Source organism: Micropterus salmoides, unplaced genomic scaffold (genome assembly GCF_014851395.1).
Source record: "Micropterus salmoides isolate LMB-PRFRI ecotype aquatic unplaced genomic scaffold, ASM1485139v1 Ms_hic_scaffold_9, whole genome shotgun sequence".
NCBI lineage: Eukaryota > Metazoa > Chordata > Actinopteri > Centrarchiformes > Centrarchidae > Micropterus > Micropterus salmoides.
The window spans coordinates 1,463,319-1,491,248 of NW_024044681.1; the positions used below are offsets into that span (position 1 = coordinate 1,463,319).

At 40.7% G+C, this 27,930-nt stretch overlaps 1 protein-coding gene across 1 annotated transcript in view; it reads left to right on the forward strand.

The window, feature by feature from the left end:
- ptprr (protein tyrosine phosphatase receptor type R) overlaps positions 1-27,930 on the forward strand; it is a 50,164-nt gene that overhangs the window by 2,662 nt on the left and 19,572 nt on the right. Inside the window, exons 3-9 of the mRNA XM_038707768.1 lie at positions 4,526-4,824; positions 22,873-22,986; positions 23,086-23,235; positions 24,595-24,702; positions 26,513-26,635; positions 26,715-26,836; positions 26,923-27,051. Of these exons, the coding sequence (XP_038563696.1) occupies positions 4,526-4,824; positions 22,873-22,986; positions 23,086-23,235; positions 24,595-24,702; positions 26,513-26,635; positions 26,715-26,836; positions 26,923-27,051 (1,045 nt within the window). The remainder of the gene's footprint in view (positions 1-4,525; positions 4,825-22,872; positions 22,987-23,085; positions 23,236-24,594; positions 24,703-26,512; positions 26,636-26,714; positions 26,837-26,922; positions 27,052-27,930) is intronic.

The window sequence follows — 27,930 nt, forward strand, 5'->3', positions numbered from 1 at the left end:
CTCCACTGGTGCTTTCAGAAGGCTGTGAGTGATGTTACACCCACTTCAGTCAGCTTTTTAAGTGTTTTCCTTATCAGGCTAAACAGTAGCACACGCCAAATTAATAGGAAACTTGATTTTTGTGTGGCACTTTTTGAAACATAGAGCATAACAGAGTGAATCATATATTTACATCTTTGTTAAATGGCTTTAAAAAACTTTACAGAACACCAGATGGATCATTTTTGTAACTGCAGGAAGGAGTCCACGTCTGTTGTGATGCACCAAACCACTTGTTTCATGCAATGGTTTTATTAAGTTCCTCAACTCATGCAAACCAGTCCTCTCTTTCCCCGCAAATTTAAACTCTGTATGCCACACAGAGTGGAATTTATGGGAATAATTTTTATGTAAGATAACATGAGGCGATGGACTGCAGTAGTACTAAAACAGTCAGCAGCTCACTGTGACTGAAATAATGTATATTATAGTGAAGGCATTATATTATGTGATGATAGTGACCAAATATCAGTTTATAATCAGGATCTGTCACATCTGGCCTGATCTCACAGATTGGCAGTGGTGGAAAGTAACTATGTACTTTTACTCAAGTACTGTACTTGGGTACAATTTTGAGGTACTTGTAATTTATTTAAATATTTTCTCCTACTTTATAATTCTACTCGACTGCATTTCAGTGACAAATATTGACGACACTGAAATGTCCGATTCGGCAGTTAAGGGAAACTTTTTTTATTGTATTTGTGAAAATGCAAAAAAAAAAGACAATTTATCTGTGATTTTAGAATGGCTGCACGGTATTGGGGGAAAAAAACCTGACATTGCAATTTGTTTTCTGTGATATTTATTGCGATATGAAAAAATACCAGATGACTTCAAGTGCTCCATTTGAAAAGAATTAAGCATCCTACAATTATTGGAGTGATTTTGCAGGGAAAATGCAGAGAAAATAAAAACAAATAAGCTGAAACTATCCTTTCTTGAGCTTTAATGCAGTAAATGTATTTTAAACCAAATAATAAAAGTAAAGATCAGCTGTACACCAGCTTCCTAAGTGGTCAAGCCTTTACACAATGAGACATTATCTAACGTTACATCGCCGACAGCCTTCCTTTGCCATCAAACACCTCGGTCGAATCAGTTAATAAGTTCCGCTCATTGACATTTTGTTTTTTTGTAAAGAGCAGCCACATGGATTAAACGAGTTAGCAAACTCTAGCTGGTGGAAAAGTAAAGTTAGGACAGCTCAGCAGTTCTCCTGAAGTTAGGAGAGTTTATTTAAGATTTTACGGAGTTAGGATGCTTCTGTAAAACACTTTTCTTATCTAAAGTTAGGAAAGGAACATTGACTCAGGAACTGTTAATCTGTAACGGCCTTTTTCCTAAATCAGTTCCTAACCCTTGTTACCATGGTTACCAAGCGGTTAGGATAGGAAGTTTCTGTAATACCTGGACTGTAATAATGAATATTGAGGCACAAACTGGAGCTGCTAGTATTTTCTACATAACACCTCCATGGTCCTGAGCTGTAACGGCCTCTTTAGGACAGTTAGCGTTATGTTCTTAACCACAGAAGTCAAAAGGCTTAATTTTTGAATGTTTATTAATTTTAATTTAGCTGTATAACGTTAGATGCAGACAGACAAACCCAGGTTGTTTTCTAGTGCGTCTCCCCACAGAGTTACCGGGTTAGCCCTCTCTAACTCGACCTGGGATTGGCTGACAGCTCCCACAGAGGCGAGGCCAACTCTTCTGTCCAATCAGAGCACAGCCCAGCTCAGCCTCGCACATAGCAACCAGGACGCTGCGGCTAGGGAGAAAAGAAGAGAGACCAGAGAGACGCTGTGTCAGCTCCACAGCCGTCTCTAAGGACTCCCTCAGTGGACTGAAACCTGCTTTTAAACTGCTGTTTCAGGTTGTTTTTTTTAATCTAACACAGCAAAATATAAAGCAGGCATTTATTTTAGAGCTGCAGCCTCTGAACTGGCTGTAAGCAGAAAAACAGGAAGCTCGCATGAATCTGTCAGACATGCCTTTTAGTGACAGATTTTTCCAGATCCAGCCAAGAGAAATAGCCCTGTACTCGGCAGGCAGACGGTCTGGTAGACAGAAGTCAGATCATGCTGTTAGATATTTTTTTTGGCTTCCTTTTTTTTGTTTATTTTCTGCCAGAACAAACAGTAGACGCCCGCACGAGCACTCTGTCAGCTCAGACTGCGTGGAGGTCAGACTGAAGCTGTACAAAACTACATCCAAGCTGCTGCGTAGTTTTCAAACCAAAGCGATCTCGGTCCTCACCAGCAATTTAGCTGCCTGTCAGAACTGATCTCCGTCTATATTAAAACGACTGAATACGCACATCTAGTGGCCGTTCAGGTGCACTGGGCATGTGCGTGCCGGTGTAAACAGGAAGCAGATTGTCTACTCGGCAGTTGCAGAAGATTTGGCGAGTACTACTACAGACGAAGAACTTCACCAGAGATTTCTTTGCATGGACCGTCAACGAGGAGGAACTGTTACTTTCAGTAACGCGGGAGTACAAAGAGACAGTGACGGCGGAAAACAGACTGGGAGTCACCGCAAAGCAAATACAGCGACATGCACAGAACAAGTGTGTTAGTGTTATTTACACGGTACAAAATATTTAAATAAAAATACACCAAAACGGAAACTCTGGCAGTAGCATCGTGTTCTTGTTTGACCCAAACAGGAACCCAAGCGTCTGCGTCATCGTTTTTAAAGTCCTCTGTTTTTGCCTGTAAGCACTAACACGCTAACCTGGAGTTTAAAACCTAAACGGGGTCAGCAGCGTTTTCTCCGTTTTAAAACGAAAACGTAGTAGTGTGGAGGGAGCCTGAGAAACTTCCAGCATCAGCTCTTCCTCAAGCCTTAAATGGCTCTCAGGTCTGCATACAATGTTTATTGGTGCTTGTGTCAACAACCTGCACGTCCATGTTGTCTTTCCAACCAACAGACACTGGAAGTCAAGACGACTGGGCTCAGCTCCAGCCGCTGAAGGTTTCTTTAAAGAGACTGCAGGTCCACCTCGGGTCCTTTCACTATGAATGTCTGTAGCTGTGAATGTGAAGCCGGATGCTGCCGGGGAATGAGCGCTTTGCTCAGTAGATTAATTTTTCTCCCAGGATAAGTAAAGACTGGGTATGAATTATGCAGTGTTCATATTCATCACGGCTGGGTGAGTTCAGACGGCGTGCAGGGGTTTCCTCTCAGCCTGCCTGCAGATGGATGAAATGCTCTGTCCTGACCAAAGACGCTGTGACAGCAGAGAGACAGATGGGATCTCCCGCTCTCATCTCTTTCACTGCTGTGTCTCTGGGAGTCCTGCCCAACGGGCAAAAAACCGTACCAAAGTGCGTCACTTTTATTGCCTTTTTAAAAATAAACAATGCAAAAGTGAAAGGAATGGTCTAAACAGTGCGTTTGTCTGCTTTATAATGAGCTGCTAATGTTAGCATTAGCTCACTACATGCAGTGGTAACCAACTGTTATGTCCAAGAGTTGGCACACCATTAGCTAACTACAGTACTTTACAGGTTATTTTAGAAGAACACCATCAGTCTCATGACATTAGTTCACCAAAATCCTCTGGTGGTTCTCCTTAAAATGGGAACAATAAGCATAAGTCAAACCTTTGTGTTGCTTTTAAAAGTGTGATTTTTCTGTAGTGAGCATCAGTATGTTAGAAAAGAATGGCAGTTAAATCTTAGATTTTTCCTTGATCTCTAAATTGGGCACATCAAACCCTGAAAAAGAAGTCGATGATGTCGATGACCTGTTGGCTTTGGCCTCAGTCTTGTGGTGCATCTCAAAAAATTGAGTATCTTGGGAAAAGTAATTGGTAAAAAGTTCCGTAATTTAATTAATAATTTCATGTATTCATGTATTAAATACACATAATGTGAAATATTTCAAGGCTTTTTTTTGTTTTGTTTTAATCTTGATGATTACAGCTTATTAGAAATCAAAACTACAGTACCATTTTTAAATTTGAATTTTAGAATAAAGAATTTATAATACAGAAATGTCGACGCGAGAAGAGCTCTGATCAGCTAAATAACTCAGCATCTGCAAAGGTTTCCTCTCTGTCTGGTTCTGGTACTCACAGTGAACCACAATATTATAATGTTTTTAGATGTGCCTGGTATATAGACCCATAATTGAGACCCTTAGAGTGGGTTCTTTGTTTTATTTTCCAGCCGCAGACTGCGTTTTTAACCGGCTCTTGGAGTAAACGGTAATTGGCTACCTAGCTACAGCTTATTCATTTTGCCAGAGATGCCTCTCATTTCAGCAAAATTGACAGCATTTGACTAAAAATGAGAAATTGCTTTTGTCTACTTCTTCAACAACGCAATGTTTCAGAAGTCTCTGTCAGTGTTAATGTAGGTACTGCAGCCTTTTATCATTGTAAAACGTATACGTGTCATGCAAGAAGGCAAAACATGAAACGTGTAGCAACAGTACACAAAAGCATTTTTAATCTCATATCTTCTTCTCTCCTCAGAATCGGCTTCCGGTGATCACGAGTTTCGGCTCTTCCCTTTTCGCCGCTCTAGTCGTCTCCATCCGCCTCTGCACCACCAGCACGACTTGGACCCACAGCACGAGTCCCACCGCCTCCACCTCCACCATCACCTTCATCAGCACCCTGCCAGGTTAGACAAAGAGATGCCAGCCGCCCTCCTGGGGTCTCGCTTCCGTCAGGAGCCCAGGGGTCAGCGAACCCTCAACCTGCTGGCGCGGCCCCATCACGAGGTGCCGCCGGAGCACGCTGTAGTGTCTGCACGCCATCTGGTTACCGTGGTGAGTAATATGCTCCCTGATTGGGTCACCTGACAGTCATTTCTGTGGATACCTGTTGAATAGTGTTAACTTTCGCTTCTCATTTGAACAACACTTTGAATGATCCCGAAATTTTAACGTGTATTTGGCGTGCAGTTTTGTGACAAACTGTGGCAGCAAGGTTGGAATTTAATGGAGGCCTTGAAAGATGTCTCTTCTGCACCTCCCCAGCTGATTTCACCGTTTTCTCCTCTGCCTCTTTCTCCTCTGCCTCTTTCTAGTCAATCCAGTTTTTAGAAACGAGTGAATATTGGTTGAGATTCTGAATTGTTATTGGACATCAGTTAGTGAAACGCTGCGCACATGGTCGGTTCGCTGTCTCTCCCTCTTCATCTCCTTCAGTTCTCATTAGTTTTCAAGCTTCAAATAGCGATTTTGGTTTGAAAATGATTAATCGTTCAGCCCTATTAGGCAGGGTTGTAAAAAGGGTTGCCTCACTAGTTGGCACATCCTGGCTACTGTACTCCTGGCCAGTCCAGTTTGTGTTGTGGGTTTTAGTGATAAGTGTCAAATGCACCATGATAGGCCAGTGTTTAATCCACTTTATTGTTGTCAGTGAGGATACGTTGATCGTCTAAAGGTGTTTTCGATGCAGGATCATACAGCTGGAAGCTGAGAGCCTCATTTTGACTCCAGCGGCTGAAAGCTGCAGACTAGAAATATCTGGAAGCTGGTGTGTGAGTAAGCACTCCTGCACTCCCACCGACGCTCACTGATACCATCGTTTTGCGAGGGAGGAGATGACCTTCTTTTATCAAACGTTACGGTCGACTAATACTGAGGAGGTCAGAGGTCACAGCAAACAGACTGTAAGTGAATGATGGCTGTGCAGCTGCAGACTCCTCTGTAGCTGCGGCGCTGGAGGAGGGATGCTGAACTCTCTGTTGCCATGGAAACACTAATCATGAGTGTGTGTGTGAGAGAGACCCACTTACCTTCACAATGGGTGGTTGCGTAACGTAGATAAACAGCAGCGACCTTCAGAGTGACATTGAGACGCAGACTCGGACGTAGAGACAGGTATGTTCAGGTTGTTAATGAGAGAGACGGGAAGATGAGAAATGGGGGAGTCGGACGGCGATACAGAGAGACGGGAAGGTCAAAATGGATGGTGACTGTTGAAAAATCGATTCGCACAAGAACAGCTATTCCTCTGTTGTTCGCTTAAATCATAGAGGCCGTTGACATCTGGTATTATTATGAATCTCCAGTGTCCAGATTAACAGCCGATCGCTCGGTCCAGCTTAAACCAAGTCACGTCCTCCTTTGCATTTGTGCGGGTCCAATAACTTTCTGAACTCCCCTTTACACCATGATTTGTTTTCCTTCGCGATCATGCACCGTGTTTTCCTCAGCTGAGCTGGAAAGTGAAACTTTAGTTGCCGCCTGCCAGCGTTTCCTTGCTACATGTGTGCACCAGGGCTGAAACAATTCATTGATTAAATCGATTACTAAAAAGCATCGATGCAAATTCTTTGCATTATAATGACGCTGTTTGCAAAGTAGAGAAAGAGAGAAAATAGCGAGGGACAAAGAAGAAAAGTGTCTAAAGTCTGGGATTATTTCAAGCTAAAGAAAACAACAACTCTGTAATGTTACAGTCCGTCCACCGTAAAGGCTAGCAAAAGTAAGTCGCAGTCCTCAGCTGAAAATGTGCACACGTGAGTTTGGGTTGTAACGTCACAGTCATGAGTTAAGAGGAGCTGCACCTCAGTATAACTTATAGAGCACTCTGTTGATGTTTGTGTTGGTAAAGCAGTTGTCTGGTTGTTGGTCAGATATTTGCTGTACACACTATAAATTCCCGAAAGGACTAATGGCGTAAAACTTCAATTAATAGCCGAGTCCCAAATAGCCGCCTACCTCCTTTACTGGCCTGCTGTGGGAACACATTTTGACAAATAAACGCCTGCCTCAATTAAACGCCTGGTCTGGTTTTTATAGAAGTTCTTTGGATGTATAAAACCTCTTAAACCCTGCGGGGTCGCTGCTTTAGCTGCTTCTAAGCTGCTTAGATAATTAATTGATAATTAATATGGACATGCTGAACATCGTTAGATCGGTTAGATTCTCCACAATACCACTGTTAAATTCATTTAACGGAAACAACAACACCCAAAGTATAATTCTTCTAGATTTACTGGTGCAACCTGCATGGCTACAAGAGAGGAAAAGGGGGGGAAAAGTGATGACTCAAGTTAACTTTGAAGCGCTCGTTAAGTCCAAATGTGTCCGTTCCTTGACTATTTATCTTCCTTTAGTCTGTGAGGGTCCACAGATCAAAAGAATCTAAACAGCTTTTCAGAAAAATTAATCCAAGTTGTGAATCCTGTCTCTGTCTGCTAACTTCTCTCATCCCTGTTGTTTTCGTGAGGTTGCTGCCTTCAAAATAAAAGCGCATAAGGCGTCTTTGGGAGCTAGATCAAATGAATGAATGAATGACGTGTGTTTTGACAATTTTTACTTAAGTATTATTCTGTTTGAAATAAATAAACTGTTTCATAGTAATTTCAGTTTTGTGCAAAAAGAATTAAAGGCCATGTTCAACTTTGGGAAAAACACAGCGCTTGTCACTGTCACTTTTTCCCAGCCGTCCAATCACAGTGCAGGAGGGGCGGGACAAACACCATACCGCGCACATCTGGTCTTGAACAAAATGTGTTTATTTGCCCGAAAATTCTCATGGACCCACATACGGCGACTCTGTCCTCATGCTTCATGCGTCTTCTCTTCATGCAGAGCAAGTAAGCCTACTTTGTAGTGACATTTTCTACACAGTAAAATTAAGTACCCTACTTGCAACACATCACCTCCCACGGAGATTATGTATCATAGCAACCACAGCCTCAAAAAAAAACACTGCGCCTCCAAAACGCAGCCTAGCGCTCCCAGCTAGGCGTTTTCAGATGGTAAAAAACGGTTTGGTGCCAAGCTAAAGTTTACTTACCTGATTACTTGATGGAATTAGTCTGAAGAATGCTCAATTACTAAAATGATCGACAGCTGCAACCTTAACTGAACGGACCCACGGCCTGTAGTTTACACTTGTGTTCAATGTGGTCATTTTGGGTGGGTTTGGCCAATGGGATCACAATTTGTCCTCGATGTGTCTTGGGTGCACTTACAAAAGTACTTTTCATGAGGTCAAGTACTATTTGATTATAATTGGGTCATCCAAAATGCATTTTAATGCCAGGTGTAAAAGATAAATTCCAAAAGTTGATGTTTGTAATAAGATTAATTAAGTTTTATATTGACGTAACAAAAGTGAAACTCAACTGCAAGGTTGCAAAGTTTGGAATGCAGGATGCAGTATTTGTACACTGGTATTACTACTTTTACACATATTAGAGTAGTAGTTAATCTTTGCATATTTTGGATTTAGGACCTAATAGTTAGTTTTATTAGGCTAAGGTGAAGTATTTTGTGAGTACTTTGTACTCCACCACCTCCAGACTGAAAGGAGCACCGAACAGCTGCACTAACAAACGAGACCGGCTGACCAACACACACTGCAGCACTTTCCAAAACTTCACCCAACTCTGCTGGGGAAAAAAGAAAATAACTCTGTCTACAGTCTGTCTCTTTTCCACATCCCTACTTTGTACAGCGTTTTGGACAACGAAGGCTTTCTGTAGTAAACATAGCCGTTTACCCCAGAACACACACACCAACCTCTTTTGTTGGTCAGTAAATTGGACTTTAATTAATTATATTCCTAAAGGAAAACGGATGACTGTAATCAGGTATTATTAATTAATACTTGCATGGATTGAAATTTATTCCATAAATAGGGTGAACAGGAGGACAAAAATATATTTAAATTGATGCTGTTTTCAGTGCGTCAGTCGAGCAAATATAAGTAAATAGTTTCATGTATCACATGTTCGTTTCCTTATAGAGCCAAACGCTGAGCGCCAGCGTGCGGATGTGATGCGCTGCTTGTAAAAACACATTATGGAAAATGTAACACTATTTTATTAAGTAAATCTTTCAGCTTAAGTCAGATTTCTTTTAACTCATCGCCAGCCTTGTTAAGTGAGTGGGCTGTAAATAAATATTTAAACACAGCTGGAAAGCATTTGGTTTACTCTCTTTTCAAACAGGGGGAATCCAAATTAGTACCTGGGTCATCCAGTCTTGTGTCCCCCTCCGGTCAGTGACGTCACTACCAAGGAGGGAGGCCCCTTCCTGCAGATCCGTTATAAAGGGGCGGAGCTCCGGTGCCCCCTTTCCTCCGGTGCACAAGCATTGCATGAAAAGTGTATTTATTTATTTTTTTACCCACCAAACAGCTTCAGCTTCACTAAAAGGAACATGAGGTTCACGCTGAGTTAAATCTCGTTTTGTAGCTTCTCTGTCAGAATTTACCTCCTTTTCTTCCTGCAGTCAGGACGTATTAATATTAATGAGCGGCGTTTCACTGACCGTTTATTGGCAACTATGGGCGTTTGAAGGGTCGGACATGGAGCTCCCTCACATGCTCAAGTTCATTGTGATTTATAAAGGGAACTTGCTTACAACTGTGTGTATGCACGGTTTTACAAGTCTGAATATTTTTTTTGGCTTTTGGACTTTCTACGCAGTTTTATAAATGAGACCCCGGATCCTTTTAAATGCGATGTGAGTCTGGACACTCTAGAGCAGCTGTTTTCACCTTCCTGCTGTAGAAGACGGAACCGCGGTAATAATTATTATTATTATACGTGTGGCACATTTAAGTACTAATGTGAACTGAAAAAATTGTAATTGAGCATTAAGACCTACAGGCTGAGCGTAGCCAAAATAATCTGGCCACGGGCCAGATGTTATTGCTGGCGGGCCAGCTTTGGCCGCCTACTGCCGACCATTGCTATTGGGTTACAGCCTGCTATTTTATTTTCCTATTATTTATTATTCTGGAAACTATTTTCTTGATTAATCTTCTTTATTTATTTTTCAGAATCAATCGATTACATTTTTAAATTATTATTACATGTTATAATAACTAATATTTTATTATTATTCATTAATTCATTTAAATTTATAAATTTAAATTCTTGAATTCTTATGGCACTAGCTTGATGAGCAGGAATGTCTACTTCAAAAAGTACTTTGTTTAGCACTTCTATATGCAGTATAGTACTGAAACAAAGACTGAAGATGTGATGTGCATTGTTTCTTGGAGGGATTATGACCGATGATATACAGACTGTAGATATGAAAAATCAACTTTATTCACATGGTCTAGTGTTAAAACAATAAATCGAAATACCAAAGTAACTAACTATAAACTATATTAATGTCTTGTGTACTAACTGCAGTGGGCTGTCATTAGTACACAGTGTTAAACTTAACAGGATCAGACTGGAAGTGTTTGGACACAGTCTGATTCACAGTGGGCGGACATTTATTAATAGGAGACATGTAGCAGATTATTAATTTAATTTAATATCTGCGTGTCTCACACCAACACTCGTACAATCCTCTGCCAAAACATTCAGAAGTGTTGTCGCCGCAGATGCATTGTGGGAGGAGAGGCAATCTGGAGGAACCTCCGGTGGAAACCAAAAGACAGACGTGAATGCTGGGAGTTTTTCTGTCTGTTTACAGTTTGTTTCTGGTTCGGTCTTCACAGCAGTCAGAATCCAGAGGTCTTTGTAGTGGGATATAGGTCACCCTGCACAGTGCCTGATGATAAATAAAACGCACACACATTTAAGATCGAAATTAATAATTTATATGAAATCTAAATTTGTGCTTCAGTAAATATTTTATTCATGTTCAGGTTACCTGGTCGTGCAGTTCCATTTTTGGACCAATAAAATAAAAGAACAGTTATTCAAAAAGCTTTATGAAGAGACCAAATAATTAAAGAAGTAGGAAGTGTATTATTTGTCAGTTAAAGCTTGTTGCGTTGGTGAGTGTTCTGCATGTCTCCAGCAGTTCATATATTTCATTGAAACGTGGCTCACTGAGGATGTGCTATTTTAAAAAGTGGGCGGAACCACCGTGACGTCACCCGTCTGTTTGTGGACTGCCATTTTGAAGCCTCCAGTTTGGCATTTTGGCCGTCGCCATCTTGTTTTTTTTGGAACCAGACGTGACCATATTTGGAGTGGGTGGCGCTAGCTAGCTTGGTGTGGCGCAAGCTAGCAAGGTGCATCCGTAATTCACGTTAACTGTGATATTAGCTGAGATGATAATTCTGGCTAACGACAAACGGGTATAAAACAAAACGTACGTACTTGAAAAATGAACAGCAAACTGCTAATAACTTTTTTCAGCGGCGCTGGTTAAATGTACACAGAGTCGCCTCTATCCTGATTGATAGGTCGCCATGGTAGCGGCTTGTCAATCAGCTTGTAGCCCCGCCCTAAAGCCTCCCCTGCTTCCTGGTCTCTGTTCCTCTAAATGGGACCATAATTTAATAATTATAAATAAACTCATCAGGAAAGTGTTTACTGAGGGAATAAATCAGCTGACAAGTAGAAACATTTTCTCACAGACTTCTATACAATCACACTTCTTTCTGCAGCCGCTGGAGTCGCCCCCTGCTGGCTGCTGGAGAGGACGCAGCTTTAAGGCGCTTCAGCATTGACGTCACTTTTTTTAGACCTGGTTATCCCCGCTTGGTCGTGGCCTCCTCAACATGCAGACCACGCTAGCAACAATTTATCCATTGCAACCATCACAAGCACCCGAGGAACCTGAAAACATAGCAGCTGTTTAGAAAAGCCTAAGCAACCATCTATCAGTGCGCTGAGAAGGCAGTGTGCTTGCTCAAAAATTGGTGATGACTTTATTTGTTAGTTTTTACGATGGAGTATTAGGGCCACATTGAGGAGTAAAAAAAATCAGAGATTATCAGAATAAAGTCGTAATATTACGAGAATAAATTGTATTTTTAAGCTACATGTTAAGGGAAATTTCAGAAGAGCAGCCTGCTGCTTTAAAATGAGGAACGTGGAGAATCTTGTGAAGTTATACTTCAATATAGGTTTCGAAAATAACGAGATACTAAATCTCATCACACATCAGCACCAAATTATCATAAGTATCAGGACTTTGAAAAGACTATGCAAGAAACTGTCTCTATTCTGAAGAAAGAATCACACGGACTTGGAGGAAATTGCCTCTTTTGTGGAAGGCTGCCCTTGTGATATTTCCCCTAACATGTAGCTTAAAAACACAACTTTATTTTTATTTTTTTTCTCCTATGTGGCCCTAATACTCCGTAAGATTTTAATTCTTATCTTTTTATTTTATTTTACTGTTTTACTGGTGTAGCACAAAGTGACAGGACAGGAGATCACAGAAAATAACACTTGACTTTTGCAGCCCGCTCCGTCCTCTGCTGCCCTTTCTGCCCCTTGTTTTATCAATGAGAAAATGCTCGGAGGCTCAAACGCTGTGTTACATAACCCTGTTCTGTGTTAATTGACTTCCTGTGTGTGGTCATGTGACCTGTCCCTGCAGGCTGCTGCTGCTCCATCACAACACTATGACCACGTCACTAATGGATGGAGAGGAAAAAACTGAATACTACACATTTGTGCAGAGGAATACATTTACAAACTCTAAATACCTGCAGGTTTCACTAGGCCAGTCCAAAATCTGTTGTGTAACTTTTGTGTATCTGAGTGTCAGTACTGTGATCAACCAACAACACATTTTGTTTATTGATTGGTATTTGAAGCTGATGCTGATTTATTAGAATTTCATCATCATCACTATCGGATCACACACGAGAGTCAGTAATTCAAAATGTACGAATCTGGCAGATTTGATAAAAGTTATTGATTATGGCTAAAATGAAAAAGTAAATTAGTCTATTGATATAAAATAAACTGGCAACTATTGTGGTAATTGATGTTAATGTTAAGCAAGTTTGTTTCAGATTTAAATGCCAAACATTAGCTAGTTCCTGCTTCTTGTGATTATTTGCTGCTTTTCTAGTCATTTTTATTATGATTTTAATTTAAGCCGCAACTAATTATTTTTAGTATTAATTCATCAGTCGATAATTCTTAATTGATAGTGAAAATCTGCCGACGTGATATTCATGTCTTGAAAAAAAGTCCAAATCCCAAAGATACTCAGTTTACAGTTATTAAAAAACCAAATCCTCACATTTAACATGTTGCAGAGAATATTTGGGAGTAATTTAAATTGATCAACTGACTAATCATTCCAGCTCTACATTATTATACATTATGTTGGACAAAACAAGCGATTTGTTTTTAGGAAATTATGATGGGTGTTTTTAAATGTGGAATATTATCATCAGTTGCAGCCCTATGATTATTTTTCTATTGTTTTATATTATCCATAAGAATATTATTATTATTATTATTATTATTATTATTATTATTATTACAATATTTGTCTTTGAACATAATATAACAGAAGAAAATGTGTTTAGATGGAAGTTGGGAGGGAGAGAGGTTGTGTAAGACCCAGATGGTACCCAGTCGCCTCCCATCTCTGCATCACACCACATGCCTGCAAGACATTAGTGTGTGTGTGTGTGTGTGTGTGTGTGTGTGTGTGGCCTTTGCTCACATCACGTGCAGGCTGGTTGTCACACACAAACTCTGCTGTAGTCTAGTGTGTGTGAGTGTTAGAATGAGGTTGTGTGTTCCAGCATGAAAAGCTGAATGTGTGTGTTGTCGGTGAAGCTGAATTAGGCTGAATTTTGTTTCTGTGCTTTGAAATATTTAGTTGAAATCCACGAGAGTAGGAGGAGCTGCAGCCTCGTCAGTATTGTAGAGGGTTGTTACCCAGGCTGCTGACTAGGGCTGGGCGATATGGCCAAAAATGTTATCACGATAAATGTCAAATCATTATTTCTGTCAAGTTTAAAGGCTGATTTTATTTTTGTTTTGCTTCTGACTGAAAATTGAAGAAACCAGATGGATAATTATGTGGTTCTACTTTTCTTTATGGTCAGAAACAAACACTGGATCAAACAGTGGATCACTCAACAAATCTGAGGGAGAACAAATTTAACAGATATGATTAGTAAATCTTTTTTCAGTCTCTTTTCCTAAACAAAATAAATATTTTAATAGAAAAAGTGCTAATTTGTTCGTGATTCAAATGAATTAAACCAAATATTTATTGATGATATATATTGAAAATTTATTATATTGTTGTTCAGGAAAATTATATTGCAATAATTATCATTATTGTTTTATTGCCCAGCCCTACTGCTGACACAGGTTACAGTTTCACGGCATCTTCACGGTTCTTTGTGGGGCCTCACAATATACATTTTAGACTGATATTCATTGAAGAAGAGTGCTGCTAATGCTACCAGATGCCTCACAGTAAAATCTGCCGCTGGTTTGCTGGTGAAAAACCTTTAAGGTGAAGCATCAGCAGGAAATATTTGGTTTCAGTATCTTCACTAAGTGCAAATTATGTGAAAATAAGGGAGGAATAAAGAGTGGAACATGTAGGCCAGCTCCTGGTGGTTGGAAGACGACCACAGCCTGCCTCAAAACGCCATTTGCTTTTGGGTTTAAGAACCAGCAAGCAAAGCAAAGTGTAGGGTACAGTGTCTGCTATGCAAGCAGACGATTGAGGCACTGAAAATCTCAGCAGACAACAAATCATAGGACAAATAAAGGAATCACAGGCAAACATCCTGATCAGCGGGTTTGGATTTTTAATTTAAAGCGATCTGATCGGCTGAAAGGGCCAGTTTGACTCTTTGAATGTTGCTGCTTTTCCTGCGAATCCGTTAATTTCTTTAAATAGATATTTGAACAAGAACAATTAAATCACAGCAGGCTGGTTCGCTGTGTCCAGGTTATCAGCCTGCTCGCATAAGAACGCTGTAGACTAGTGTGTGTGTGTGTGTGTGTGTGTGTGTGTGTGTGTGTGCTGAATAATTAATGTCAGCTGTGTGTGTGTGTGTGTGTGTGTGTGTTACCTCTGCTAGTAGAAAGAACTGTGACGCCACTTAAAACCCACAGAGAGAAACATGATTCATCCAGGACTCTGTGTTACGACTGCAGTTTCATCTGTTTTCTGTATAACACCACATCTCATACATTAAAGATAAGAGGCAACTACCTATGAGACACGATACGATTATATTCCACACAATGCGATACCACGTGATGCAAAGGAATGAGCATAAGCTAAGCATTTCAGCATGGTTCAGTTTGATTTTATTTGAGATGAATCATAAATTACTTTATATTTGTTTCTTAGTAATGCAACTCTGTAAGCATCTAATTTATGCGATTTCTTTTTGACCTTTAAAAAATGTTGTTTTTGATTTGTTTTTGCACACTGCATTGGCTCTTGGGTGGGCAAGGTTATAATCGTTTACGAAGAAGAACAAAATAACGAAAACTAGATGTGAAGAAACATTGTGGTGAACTGAAATAAAAATAAAAACGAGGCTTTACAAAAACAACTAACTAAAATTAAAGAGTAAAAGTCCTTAGTTTTTGTTTTATTTATTTTATAGGACCTAAATAAGCCTACATTTCAAGTGGATATGAAGCCGAACTGAACTAACGTTGTGGGGCAGTTGTTGTGACCGTGTTTAGTTTGGGTTGCAGGTAGTGAGTCGCTGTCTTGATGGTTTTCTTTTCCTTGTTCTGTTCTGATGGTCTGGCTCAGATGATGATGACATGATTATCAGGTAATGAACTTGCCCACTGACTGAGCTCCCCTTCCACTGCGTTAACGTGTCTGCTGGTCATTATATTGACTGCATGTCAGCTAGTGTGTGTTTTATGGGCTCACTGATATCTCAGCCAAACTGTCTCTTTGTGCTTCACATTGTTTTTATACCTATTTTTTGAATTAATAAAGGTTAAGATTTTCATTTTAACTACTTTCCAGTCATACTTGCCTTCAGGGTGCTAGGGACCTGTTGTTTGTGGCTCCACGAAGGGCCTCCACTATCTTCCAATGTCTAAGCTGTCCATCAATTGTGTTTCACCTCAGTTTATTGTATTTCACCTATTTAACCAAGAATGATAGAGCTAGACACTGATGTAATACATTTCTTGAGACCACTGTAGGATTAGGGTAGTTTGATTTTAGGGTTTTGTGTGTGTAGGTTAGAAATTATACTGTAGATTTCATGTGCTTCATTTAGTTGTATTTATTTCAACAATGCGTCACTACTTCATATATAAAAAAGGGTGTCCCTTTCCACAAATATTTCTGATTATACTTGTATTTTAATGTTTTGTGAAAAAAATAAATTGAACTGAACTGAGCTTGGCATCCTGCTAGACTAAAAGTAACACTGAAACTAATAAAAACTAAAATAAAACTAAGAATTTTCCAAAAATAAACTAAAACTAAGAATTTTCCAAAAATGAAAAATAAACTAAAACTAAGAATTTTCCAAAAAAACTAAGAATTTTCCAAAAATAAACTAAAACTAAGAATTTTCCAAAACTAAACTAAAACTAAGAATTTTTGATGCATTTGTGTTGTGCCGTTGCCTTTTCTTTGCATGGATGTGTGGGAACAACCGTTAAGAGGAAACATTGTGCATCGTTGTAGATAGGGCTGGGGCGATTTGTCAACGTAGTCGATGTGATCGATTACGTAAATACGTCGACTCGCATTACGTGCGTCGAAGCTTCGCTGCATCCGCTGTTAGCAGGGATTCCCCCGGAAAAGCTCCAGCTTCAAGACCGCGCCTTCGACCGTCTGAAGTTTGGGAGTATTTTCGACTGACACTCAACAACGTGCCGCTCTGTGAACTGGAAACAACGAACACGTGAAGCAGCAGGAACACGTGACGTGAAAGTATCCCGGAGCACTGACGGCAGCGCCGCAAATCCTGTTTACTTCCTGTCTCCACACGAGCACGGCACATTATCAGCATGAGGACATGTAGTCCGTTAAAATTTTTTTCTAAGTATTTCTTCATCGCCTTCATGTTAAAAGTAACTTCTGCCCCGTTAACGTTAACCGTGTGTCATCCAACGTTCGGCCGTTTCATATTTTCAGTTTATTTAACGGCAGCTGAAACTAACATTAGAGACAACAATAACAGTACAGTCTGTTTTCTTTGCTCCACACTGATGCAGAAATACATTTATTATCATACTGCATTACTCAGTATTGAAATAAACCTACGTCAGAAGCATTTAAAGTTTAAAAAATTGTCAAAATTAATCGAGTAACGGGCAACTTTTTCTTCTTTAGAATACACATAATTAGTCGTTAGCTTAATCGAAAAAGACGTCTCCACACTCCACATATTTAGCAAACTGCATGCGTCTTTTCTCGCTTGAAAAATCCAAAGTGTCTTCAAACATTTGAGCTCTTTCTCCTCCATGTTGATCTAAAGTGACACGCCTCGACACTTCAGGAGGAATCAAACTAAATGTCACGTAACCAATTTGATACCAAATGATTGGTCACTGTTCTAAATGAGGAAAAACATAGGGCCTCTACTAATAAGTTTATATAAATAAATCGGATGTTACTGATGCAAAGATGTTTGAAACGCTGCATCTCGAGTTCATCCCGAATTATAACCAGTGCGACCAGTGCCGCCCTCAAAGTGCTGTTGGTCGCTGTCAGTTTGATTGTTTTGAATACGTTGCGACATATTTATGTTCAGATAATGCTGTAATGATGAATGATATTAATGTAATATTAATTTAGCAAACTATTCCACAGTCAGCGATTAAACAGAAATAAAAATTAAAGCAGTAAGAAGGTCAGATGTCAGATTACAGATTCCTCAGCTTTCTCTGCTCTGAACTGCAGCCATTTTTTCTCAAAGGAACCAACACAAGCGTGAATAATTTAACCTCGTGTCAACCCACTCATTCAGCTGTGTGTGTGTGTGTGTGTGTGTGATCTCATTGAGCTGGATGTTGCACGTGGCGCTCACGTTTTTCTCTGTCAGCGCCCTGAAGAGAAGCCGCACAGCTAACAAGCTGCAGAAACTGACTCTTTCATTAATTTAATATTTCAGGCTTATTCATTAAAATATAGGGAATTTTAAAGACATAATATATATCTCTGTGTACAGCTTCAGCCAATCATATCGCTTCATGACATTCATAAAAGAGCAGAGATTCTCAGCTCACTGGAAATACTAAAATAAAAACAGTGTTGATGTTTTTGAATAAATTAGGGATGGTAACGCTCAGGAAACCAACCGTAAAATTAGAACATGTCACACAAGCTAAAAGTTGATCAAAACAGGTGTGTGTTAAAGATCTTATGATGTTAAAATAAGAGTAAAGACTCAATGTGAAGCCTACAGCAAGGTAGAAGGAAGAAAAGGACTTCCACGTCCACTCGGCTTAGAAATGACAGAAACGAGGAGCCGCAGAACCTGACAACAATCCTGTTTTTAAGTTTTCTTCAGTATCGCAGATTCCTGTGATACTTGTCTGGAGATTCATGGTCGAGCTGCTAACGGCTCATTTTAATCCTTTATTTTTATTTTCACCTTTTTGCCTCTTTTGACCAATTAATTCTGGTTTTGTTGTTGTTTTTAGTTCTCATCACTCATCCCCGCCTTGTAAACAGTTTTCTTCACCCCCCTCCCCTTTGTGATATCTGATTGGTCTAAATTGGCTTCCCCCCCCGCTGACCCGAGGGCTATCAGCTAGTTAGTGGTTATTACTCTGTGTGTGTGGGGGACAGAAATAGCACCTGATCCTGACAGGAAGCGCAGCAGGATAATGGCATTACCTGGACAGCAGCCAATCGGGTGACAGGTTGAGCTCCTGTCCCCTCTAAGCCAATCAGATATCACGGAATGGCTAGATCAGGAAATGGAGCGAAAAGTCCCTGAGCTCTGACTGACAGGCGGGCAGCTTCTCTCTGTATCTATTGAGTGAAAATCTTCCTGTGAGCGACGGGGAGATCAACCGTGTTCACTTGGTAAGACTGGAGCTGTTGTTTAGAGTTGTTTTCAGGTTATCCAGGTTTTTCTTCTTATTTATTGGCTGTTACTATTTAATTCTTTGGTTGAACGGTTTCTTTAATTGGTTGCTGTCTGTTTTAATGTTATTTATTGTTGCTGAATTAATTAATTGTTGTTTGGCTCAGTTTTTTTTGCTTAAACTTTGCAGTGGTTTATTGCAGGTCATAGCTGAAACAAAATGAATCCGCAACAATTTTGATAATTTATTAATAGTTTGAGACATATTTTTAAAGCAAAAGTACAAAAATATGTTGTTTCCAGCTTCCTAAATGTATAGATTTTCTACTTTTTCTTGGTTTTCTAACAGTAAACTGAATATTTGGGGTTTTGGACGGACACTTTATAGGCTGAGGGATTGACTGATTTCATTTGGAAAATAATTGAAATAGTAGTGGATAATGAAAATAAAACCATATATCAGGTGCCTGGTTATTTATTTGGACAGTTTGAGGAAAAATAGAGTTTTTCTTTAACAGAACAAACTGTAACCAGAGACAGACTGATAATAACATCAGCGGCGTGTGTGTGTTGAGCCTGTCTGGCCGTGGTTATTGTTCCTGATATTGAATTAAGTGGCAACAGAACATGTTGTTTTAGCCATTAGAGCGCACACACAAACACACACAAACACACACACACACACACAGAGCTAACAGTGTTGTTAGAGCAGCAGCAGTCGGTGGGTTTGAAGCTGATGGACGGAGACTCGCAGAGGTCAGACGTGTTTGTTTTCTTTTAACTTGATTTAAAGGAACAATCCGATCATTTTGGGGAACTGGTCTTGTTTTTTTTTTTAAGTCACAGATGTAATTATCAATATCTGTTTAATCTCTGTGCGTCCAGTTCAGACTCAGAGATTCAGGATGTGTTCAGCTTAACTTAACTCAAAGACTGTAAGAAGTATAGAAGTCTCTGGCTGTGTCCGAAATCACCCACTACTCACTATATAGTGGACCTTATAGTGAGCTCGCCATTTTGTAGTGCTGTCCGAATGTATAGTGAGAGTTATTATACCCTATATAGTCCACTCAGTGTATCCCAGAATGCATTTTGAAAAGTACTGGACGACCGATGTCACTAACCAAGCCATATATACCATCATGCATTGCGCTGATAGAAAAAAACTGATTGTCTGACGGCAGTGACATAATTAACGGCGCCGGAATAAGGATCGGGGTTGTGTCCAAAAGTGTTGTTTTAATAATGCGAGTGAGCTCCCTATATAGTCTTCTACAGAGGGCGTAGGGAGTGAGTGGGGATTTCGGACACAGAAAATGTTTCTACTTCTCAGCTGATTTATTCCCTCAGCTGCTCTGTGTACATTTAACCAGCGCCGCTGAAAAAGATTTTTCTGATAAGTATGTTTTGTTTCAAGCCTGTTTGTCGCTAGCCAAATTTAGTATCCCAGGTTAATATTACAGTTGATGTGAATTACAAATGCACCTTGCTAACAAAACTAGCTAGCGCCACTGTGTCATCTGAATGTGGTCACATCCGGTGCCGCTGGTTGCAAAAAATGAACATGGTTGATTTAATCTGGCGGTTATTATTTTGATAGTTTTTATGTGTGAGATTTCAGGAAATATTGAAAAAATCAGTCTGTGATGTCTTCTAATGTCTTGTTATGTTAGACCAATCAAAGATATTTCATACTTCTTAGTGATATAAAACAAAGAAAGAGACAGACCGGATGAAAAAATAAACCTTTTATTGAAATTCAGGTGCGGCAGCAGCACAAGGACAGAAAACATTTTTTATTTTTTTCCTCCTTGGTATTGAGAATCATGGGAGTTTATTAGTATCGATTCTAGGGCTGAAACGATTAATCGATTAATTAAATGCATCGACGCAAATTCTTTCCATCGATGCTTCGTTTTTTTAATCCGTATAACTACACAGCGCACTGTTTCGCAGGGACATTTATTACCGTCGCACATCGCGTGCTGTTTGCAAAGTGGAGGAAGAGGGAAAACAGCGAGGGACGAAGAAGAAAGTGTCCAAAGTATGGGATTATTTTAAGCTAAAAGAAAACAACAACTCTGTAATGTCACAGTCCGTCCACCGTAAAACGAAACTTATGTCGCCTCGGCAACAGCACGACGGCGCCTGATCAGAAAGCAGCCGGTGTTCTGCCAGCGGACCACAGACGAGGTAACAGCAACTTTAGCGTCTAACTGAAATCATGATTTACTGTACTGAGTTGAAGCCAAAGTAAGCCGCAGTCCTCAGCTGAAAATGTGACCACGTGCGTTTGTTGTTCTCCTGTTTGGGCCGCGAGCTGTGACCTCACAGTCGAGCATTAACTGGGTGTCGGGGAGCAGCACCTTTTTTAACTCACCGCCGCCGCCGCCAAGTAAAAGTACTTCTTAAACGACGTATCGATGAAGCATTGAAATAATCTATAGAAGCTTCGAATACTAAAGTCCTCGTTAGCTGCAGCCCTAATCGATCCACACACACACACACACACACACACACACACACACACACACACACACACACACACACACCGTGTTTCACCTATCTCACATTTCACTGAAAGCTGAGTGACTGTTGGGAAAACCAGAGGAGCCAAACAAGAGGGGGCGAGGTGGGCGTAGCAGAGAGGGAGATAAAATAACACAGAAGGAGACGCAGACATGATGTTATGATTCGATCTGCTCGGTGATAAAAGCTGCAAACTGAAGAAATCCTCCAGGTCCATGTTGGGTGTCTCTAAGGAAGGAGTGATGATTTAGTTCTTAGACTTTTTTAGGCCTAAATGTGAACTTATAAGGCTGTTCAGAAATAACTCCACCATTCAGAGAGGTTTGTATTCCCAGAGTAGGGTTGGGTTTCAATTTTATAGTTTCTACTTATAGAATCCGGTTCTTATTGAATCTCGGTTCTGAAAGTGAAATGAGTCTCTGTCCTAGAGCGGCGTCTCTGGGGACTCGTCTCATCTGCAGCCACCGTTGGTTTCCCGTCAGTATAAAAGCTGAACGTCGGCTCACCTGTGTTTTGTACCTGAGCCGTTGCTGCTGTTAGCGTTAGCTGGATCTGGGAGAGCGCGACACGTTGAACACGGTGAAGCGTTCCTTCAGATGTCGGAGCTGCTTCCTCCCTCGCACCAAACCTCCTGACTGCAGCTGGTGCATTTTTGCTGTGTTGTTCTCTTTTTCTTTTTTTTTAGTGAAACTAAGCCAAGCGTTTGCTGCGGTCCGCCACAGTCCAGGACAGGAAACAGAAGCAATCTCTTCTTCAGGCTTTGTCGACGTAACAAGTGAGGTGACGTTAGGTCGGCGTGGCAGCTCCTGGCAGATAAGAGACACTTTGATGGGCTGTAAAATGCTGACTGCAGTTCAGTCAGGAGCTACTACAGAAAGTTAGGAACCGAGAAGCAGAATTTAAACGCACGGGTCTTGACGAATCAAATTCCAAGTTCTTGAAAATGTGGTATCAATTCCAACTTGGTACCTGTTCTCGATATCCAACCCTAACTGAGGGCTTGTTGTACGTATTGACATACTGATTTATGTAATGCATGAAATATACAGTTGGTCGCCTATACAGTCATTAGAGGAATGATCACCGGCGATGGACGTTTAGCATCATCTATTGCAGGGCTCCAGAGCGCGACCATAGTTAGTTCTGGGGGCGGGGTGTCCTTTCCTCCAGGTGGATTCAAAATATCGGGTTCTTGTCCTATAATTGCAATTAGGTCTCTATAAACCAGCACATTTCTCAGTGACTGGAAGTGTCTAATTTCTCTTTCTAGAATGGAGGAGCTGTCTTCGTTGGTGGAGGTTTGCATGGAGCACAAAGATAAACCTGTCGCTCCCCTGCTGATTTATAGCCAAATATAGAATTCTTCAGTTTTTATGATTTCAACAGTCTGTTGGTTCTGATTTATACCAAATTATCGTCCCTCTTGAGTCCCTTCCCTGTTTAGACACTTTTCAATCAAGTTGATACAGTTATTTCTCGTTATCTAATAGGACCGGTGGATACATGGTCACGACACCATGTTTCGTGCAACGCAGTGTCTAAACCGTTTGTGCTCTGTAAAGCCAAGGCTAAAGTGAGGCTAACTGAAGATTCTGATTCTCTCGCAGTACCTGGCCGTGGATGTGAGGAGGCTGAACGCCAGTCTTCTTCGGTGGTTCCGCGAAGGTGTAGCGGCGGCGCTGGGCGTTCCCACAGGACACGTGCACATCAACCGGCTGAATGTAAGGCGCCCAGACTCGCACCATTCAGACTTTACACTCCACTGATTGATTTGATTGATTGATTGATTTTACCGATTGATTGACTGACTGCTCTTACAGGAGGAGAAGAATGGCATCGAGCTCTTCGTGTCCTCTGATAGGTTGGGGATCTCTGAGCCCCGCCCTGCTGAAGAGGTCATCCAATCACTGAACGTCAGGGTCCTTCACCGCCACTTGGGACACTTCGGCATCACTGAAGTCGCAACCGAGGTGTGTGTCTACTGCTAGGTAACGGCGGCTCGTTAAGCAGCCTCGTTGGTCCCCGTGGAGACGGTTGGAGAGGATTATTAGAGAGCAGAGTGCTGCTGCTAAAGGTTTAATGGAAGTATTAAAGTCCCATCGATCAGCCTGAGGAAGAACAGAGCAGCTTTATAGATTGTATTAATATTATTACTCTCACTTCCAGCCATGAGAAATGTGACAGCTCGTCTGTAATAAAACTATTACAGTAACAGATCAGGAACTCCCTGTAAGTATCACTGAGGAGCAGACGCAACAAAACAGGTCTGTCTGCATCCTTTTAAAGGAATACTCCAGCAAATATCTGAGATTAAAACATGTATCCTGTCACTGCAGTCATCTCACATAAATCACTAAAGATGCTACTTCTGAGATGTTTTTAGGAATAAGTGAATTACTGTTGGAGGTCGCCTCCAAACTCTCAATAAGGGGACGCTGTACTGTCATACCATTAACTGAAATGATTAGATCTGATTAGAGATGCAACGATTTGTTGATGGGTAGAAAATTTATCTGCAGCTCTTTTGATAATCAGTTCATTATTAAGGTAAATTTTCACACAGATTTGATGCCGAATATTTGAAATTTCCACGTTTTCTAAAGTAAAGATTTGTCACTTTTCCAATCAGTTACATTGAAAATGTTTGTTTTTGTGCTGTTGGTTGAACAAACAAAGCTATATGAAGTTATCGCTTTGGGCTCTGTTGAATTACGTTGTTTATTTTTCACTCTTTTCTGATGTTTGACAGATCAAACACTAATCAGTTAATGGGGAAAATGATCTGTAGATAAGTCGATAAATAAAATAATCAACTCTTGACTGCTTATTTTGTTACCGTGTTGTTCATTTACCCACGTTTCATGCAGACATCATGTCATGGAATTATGTAAATTGGGTTAGACTAATACCTGGGACACAGGGGCACAGTTTTCACCACACGACAGTTTTTCAGTTTGGATTGTATTTGCTAAAACTGCAGCTGTAAATGAGCTGCAGTTCATCTGATCTGCATAAACTGCTGCTAAATCAGACCTGGTGCCAGAAAGTAAAGTTTTTCTTCTGCTTTTCTGCTGCTGAATGTTAAATATCAAGAGACTGAAACTGCAAGTGTGTAATTATCCTGCATGTATGAGAAAATATTAGATGGTCTGATGCTGACAGCTCAGCGAAATGATCAGTGCTTTGAAATGAGTTAACGTAGAACTTTTTACAGGCCTGCTTAAGATGGATTCTTTAATCATTTTGCAGGACTGGAGCTGCTACGAGTATAAGTCTTGTAAAGCTTTTACTCAAATTATTTCCCTTCTCATTCTCTCTGATACCTGCAGAAAAACGTCCTGCAGGGCGGGCAGAGGGATCACGTGTGGAGCAGAGAAGGTTTTTACGCCGTCGTCCTCTTCTTCACCATCTTCGTCATCGTCATCACCTGCTTGATGGTAAAATACAGTATCACACACACATTTGGAACAACTAAACTTGTGGGGAAACCTTAAAACCAAACCTCAGACTCCTTGAAGAAGTAAGAACCAGGCAGTCGTCACTTTGAAGGTGTAAAACTCAAACCTGTCCTCACAAAGATGGATGAAGTAAAAGAGCACACACAGATCAGCATTATCGCTGACCTCACGTTCCTAAACCCCGGCCACTCTGATTGGCTGAGGCAGCCGGCCACGGTGGCAGGGTCACTGTACCCTGGCCTTCAGACTCGCACACACATCACATTGACAAAATGCATTCCCTGTCCCCTAACTCTAACCTCAACCTCCACAAACACATGCTTAACCCTAACCTGAACCCTAAAACCAAGTCTTAACCCTCAACAAGCGTCTCTACCTGTGCATTCAGGTTAAAGTCCCACCGGGATATAAAACACAAACAAATAACAAATAATCAAAGAGAAAGTCAACTAAAGAGATGGTAAAAGAAAAGGATAAAGATATTAATAAAGAGGAAACTAGTAATAAATAAATACTATGTGTATACATACGTCATGTATAAAATATTGTCCCCATTCTGGTGTTGCAGTGTGACATTTAATCCACAAGAGGGAGAACTTGCACAGAGAAACCAGCTCATAATCAGTTTTCTGTCCTGTGTGGCTCAGACCTGATGTGCTGGATGAAACGTCTGCATTTAAATTAAATCTAAATGTGACATTTTTATTAGTCCTCTCTTTACAGTTTTCTCTCTCCGCTCGCAATTTAGCTTTTTATTCATTATTATGTTAATAATATCGAGAAAGCAGCTGGAAACTTGCATTTTCGAGAACAGACTTTCTTCACTGTGTCTTTCTCTGCTGTGTTCCTTCTGATCTGGCTTCAGTTTCAGTATTCAGTGAATTTAGAAAAAAACTACATCCAGGTGATTCTTCAGATTTCATAAATGTGAGCATAAAATCATGCCTGAGTTGTCAGGAGCAGATTATTGTAGGAAAACCAAATTAAATTTAGTGACTGTGACCGTACTGCACTGGCAATGAACCGTGTGCAGATACACTAAATACAAATATTTCATTGCTATTAAATATAAATAAGTAAAGTATAATACCCAGGCAGCTTGATCTTGTCTGCAAACAGTATTTGGTGTTTTCTGTATATTTTTTTATGAACAAAATTTTAGGAGACACATTTCACTGCAAGCAGAATTATATAACATCAGACATTTATCTTTTAATTTAAAGACAAAATAGGCCTTTTTATTACAGTGAGGTTCATATGAACAATGTCTCCCACAGAGTTTCTGTTAATGATTTAGTCAAAACCTTTTCACGACTTTTTTTAAATAGCTGGGGTTTGTCTGCACATTTGGGATAAATTTGTGACAACCAGAAGCAGGAAAAAGGAGCTCTGTCAACTAAACAAAGCTGAATATCATTTGAACATTTGATTCTGTACCAATAGTTTTTTTAATACTTTTTTTAAGCTGAGAAAAAGAGAAATGTTTTAATACTTTTTTTATTTATTTACCGAAATGTCTCAAACTCCCCAATGAATCAGTGTTAAATAAAGAACTTTTCGAAAGGTTAGTTATAAAGTAAGAAAGGCCTCCTGATTTAAATAAGTAAAAAAAATGATGTCAGAATGAAATATTTGACGTTTTTTTATAGTCAGTGCTATGGACACAGTTCAGACGTGTACTCAGGCGGGATGGGACTACTTCCTGGATTTTCACAGATCCTTCATCAGTCCCTCATTTGAAAAGAAAATGTATTGATGAATTCTCTTTCCTCTCCTTTCTGATCTCCAGGTTTTGTACCGACTTAAGGAAAAGGTTCAGGTTTCTGACAGACAGCTGAAAGCTCCGCCCCCTGACCGCCACCTGACCCCGACTGTCCCTCCAGACCCCACCCAGAGGTTAAAGGGCACCAAGGTCGGCACCAGGCACCAGAACTGTTAAAGTGTAAAAATACATAGAAAATATAGGAATGACTCATTAATTTGTTGTCCAGGCTGTGACGTCAGGAAGCATGGTCCAAGCTGAGCTCCCTCCAACTGTTGCCACGCCCATTCCCCAGCAGCAGCCAATCGTAGCCTGCCGCCGCCTCGCTCCTCCTGTAGTCCCTCTGCCCAGGTCAGTCAGCTGACAATGCATCCTAATATTCCTCAAAAGCAAGATACTGAAATAAACCACGTGTCTGCCTGTGTTTGTCCTCCTAGCCCCGCCCTTGTCCCTGTTGTCAACGACCACGCCCACCTGGCCAGCTTTGCCCCGACGACAGCCAATAACGAGCTCAAGCCCTGCCCCTCCCCCTTCAGGATGAAACCTGCTGCAGGGCTGCAAGAAAGGTAAGAAGACAGAGAGATGACTTCCTGTGTTGTAGCCCCGCCTCTCTGCATATTAGTTTGTTTGGACTCAAACTAAATGGCAACAATATGAATTTTGTTTTTTACAGACTAACTGAATTGATCCACAAGTATTCATAGTTTTCAGTCACGTGACATGCGCAAAACAACAGACCAACACCGCGACTCCCCCGCAGAGACGCCACAAAAGCAGTCAGGTTTTATTTGGATCACCTTTAAACTTAAGAAAAAGAAAGATATGAACACAAACTGCAAGCGCTGGGCATATCCGATCCATATAACGTTACAGCGTCCGCTGCCGCATTTCTACCGTTAAAAACCGCCAGGTCCCTGCCGCCGCTCGACTGCGGTAATGTTTACTTTTACTTTCTGGGGAATCCCTCACCTAACACAGCCCAGTCTCGTCTCCTCCTCGATAAATAAATCTGAAAGCAAGAAAACTATCCAGCATTTTGGCAACGCGAAAAGTAACAAACTCAAAGTAATGGTGTATCACTTGCTTCCTGGTTGGCAGGCAGCGGATAATAACGTCTTTTTTTTTTGCCCCCGAAGGGAGCGTTTTCCTTGGAATATGATGTCACTGCCCCCACCTTATGCCCCGCCCCTTTTGGGTGAAAGCAGCCAGGTCTTTGTCAATTTATTGGCATAGAATAACTATTAGGAGCCCAAATCCGATGACCAGTCATCTGTTATGTTGTTTCTGATCGGCTTCGTTATATAGAAAACATTTCAGAAATATGGGTTGATGAGTGTCCTTTTTGTCTGCCCCGATCCTGACATACAACGAACTACCTTATTGAATCTCCAGGTATTGCTTTTCTGCCATTAGAACACGCTAGCTGTTTCGGTAGTTTCTCCAAC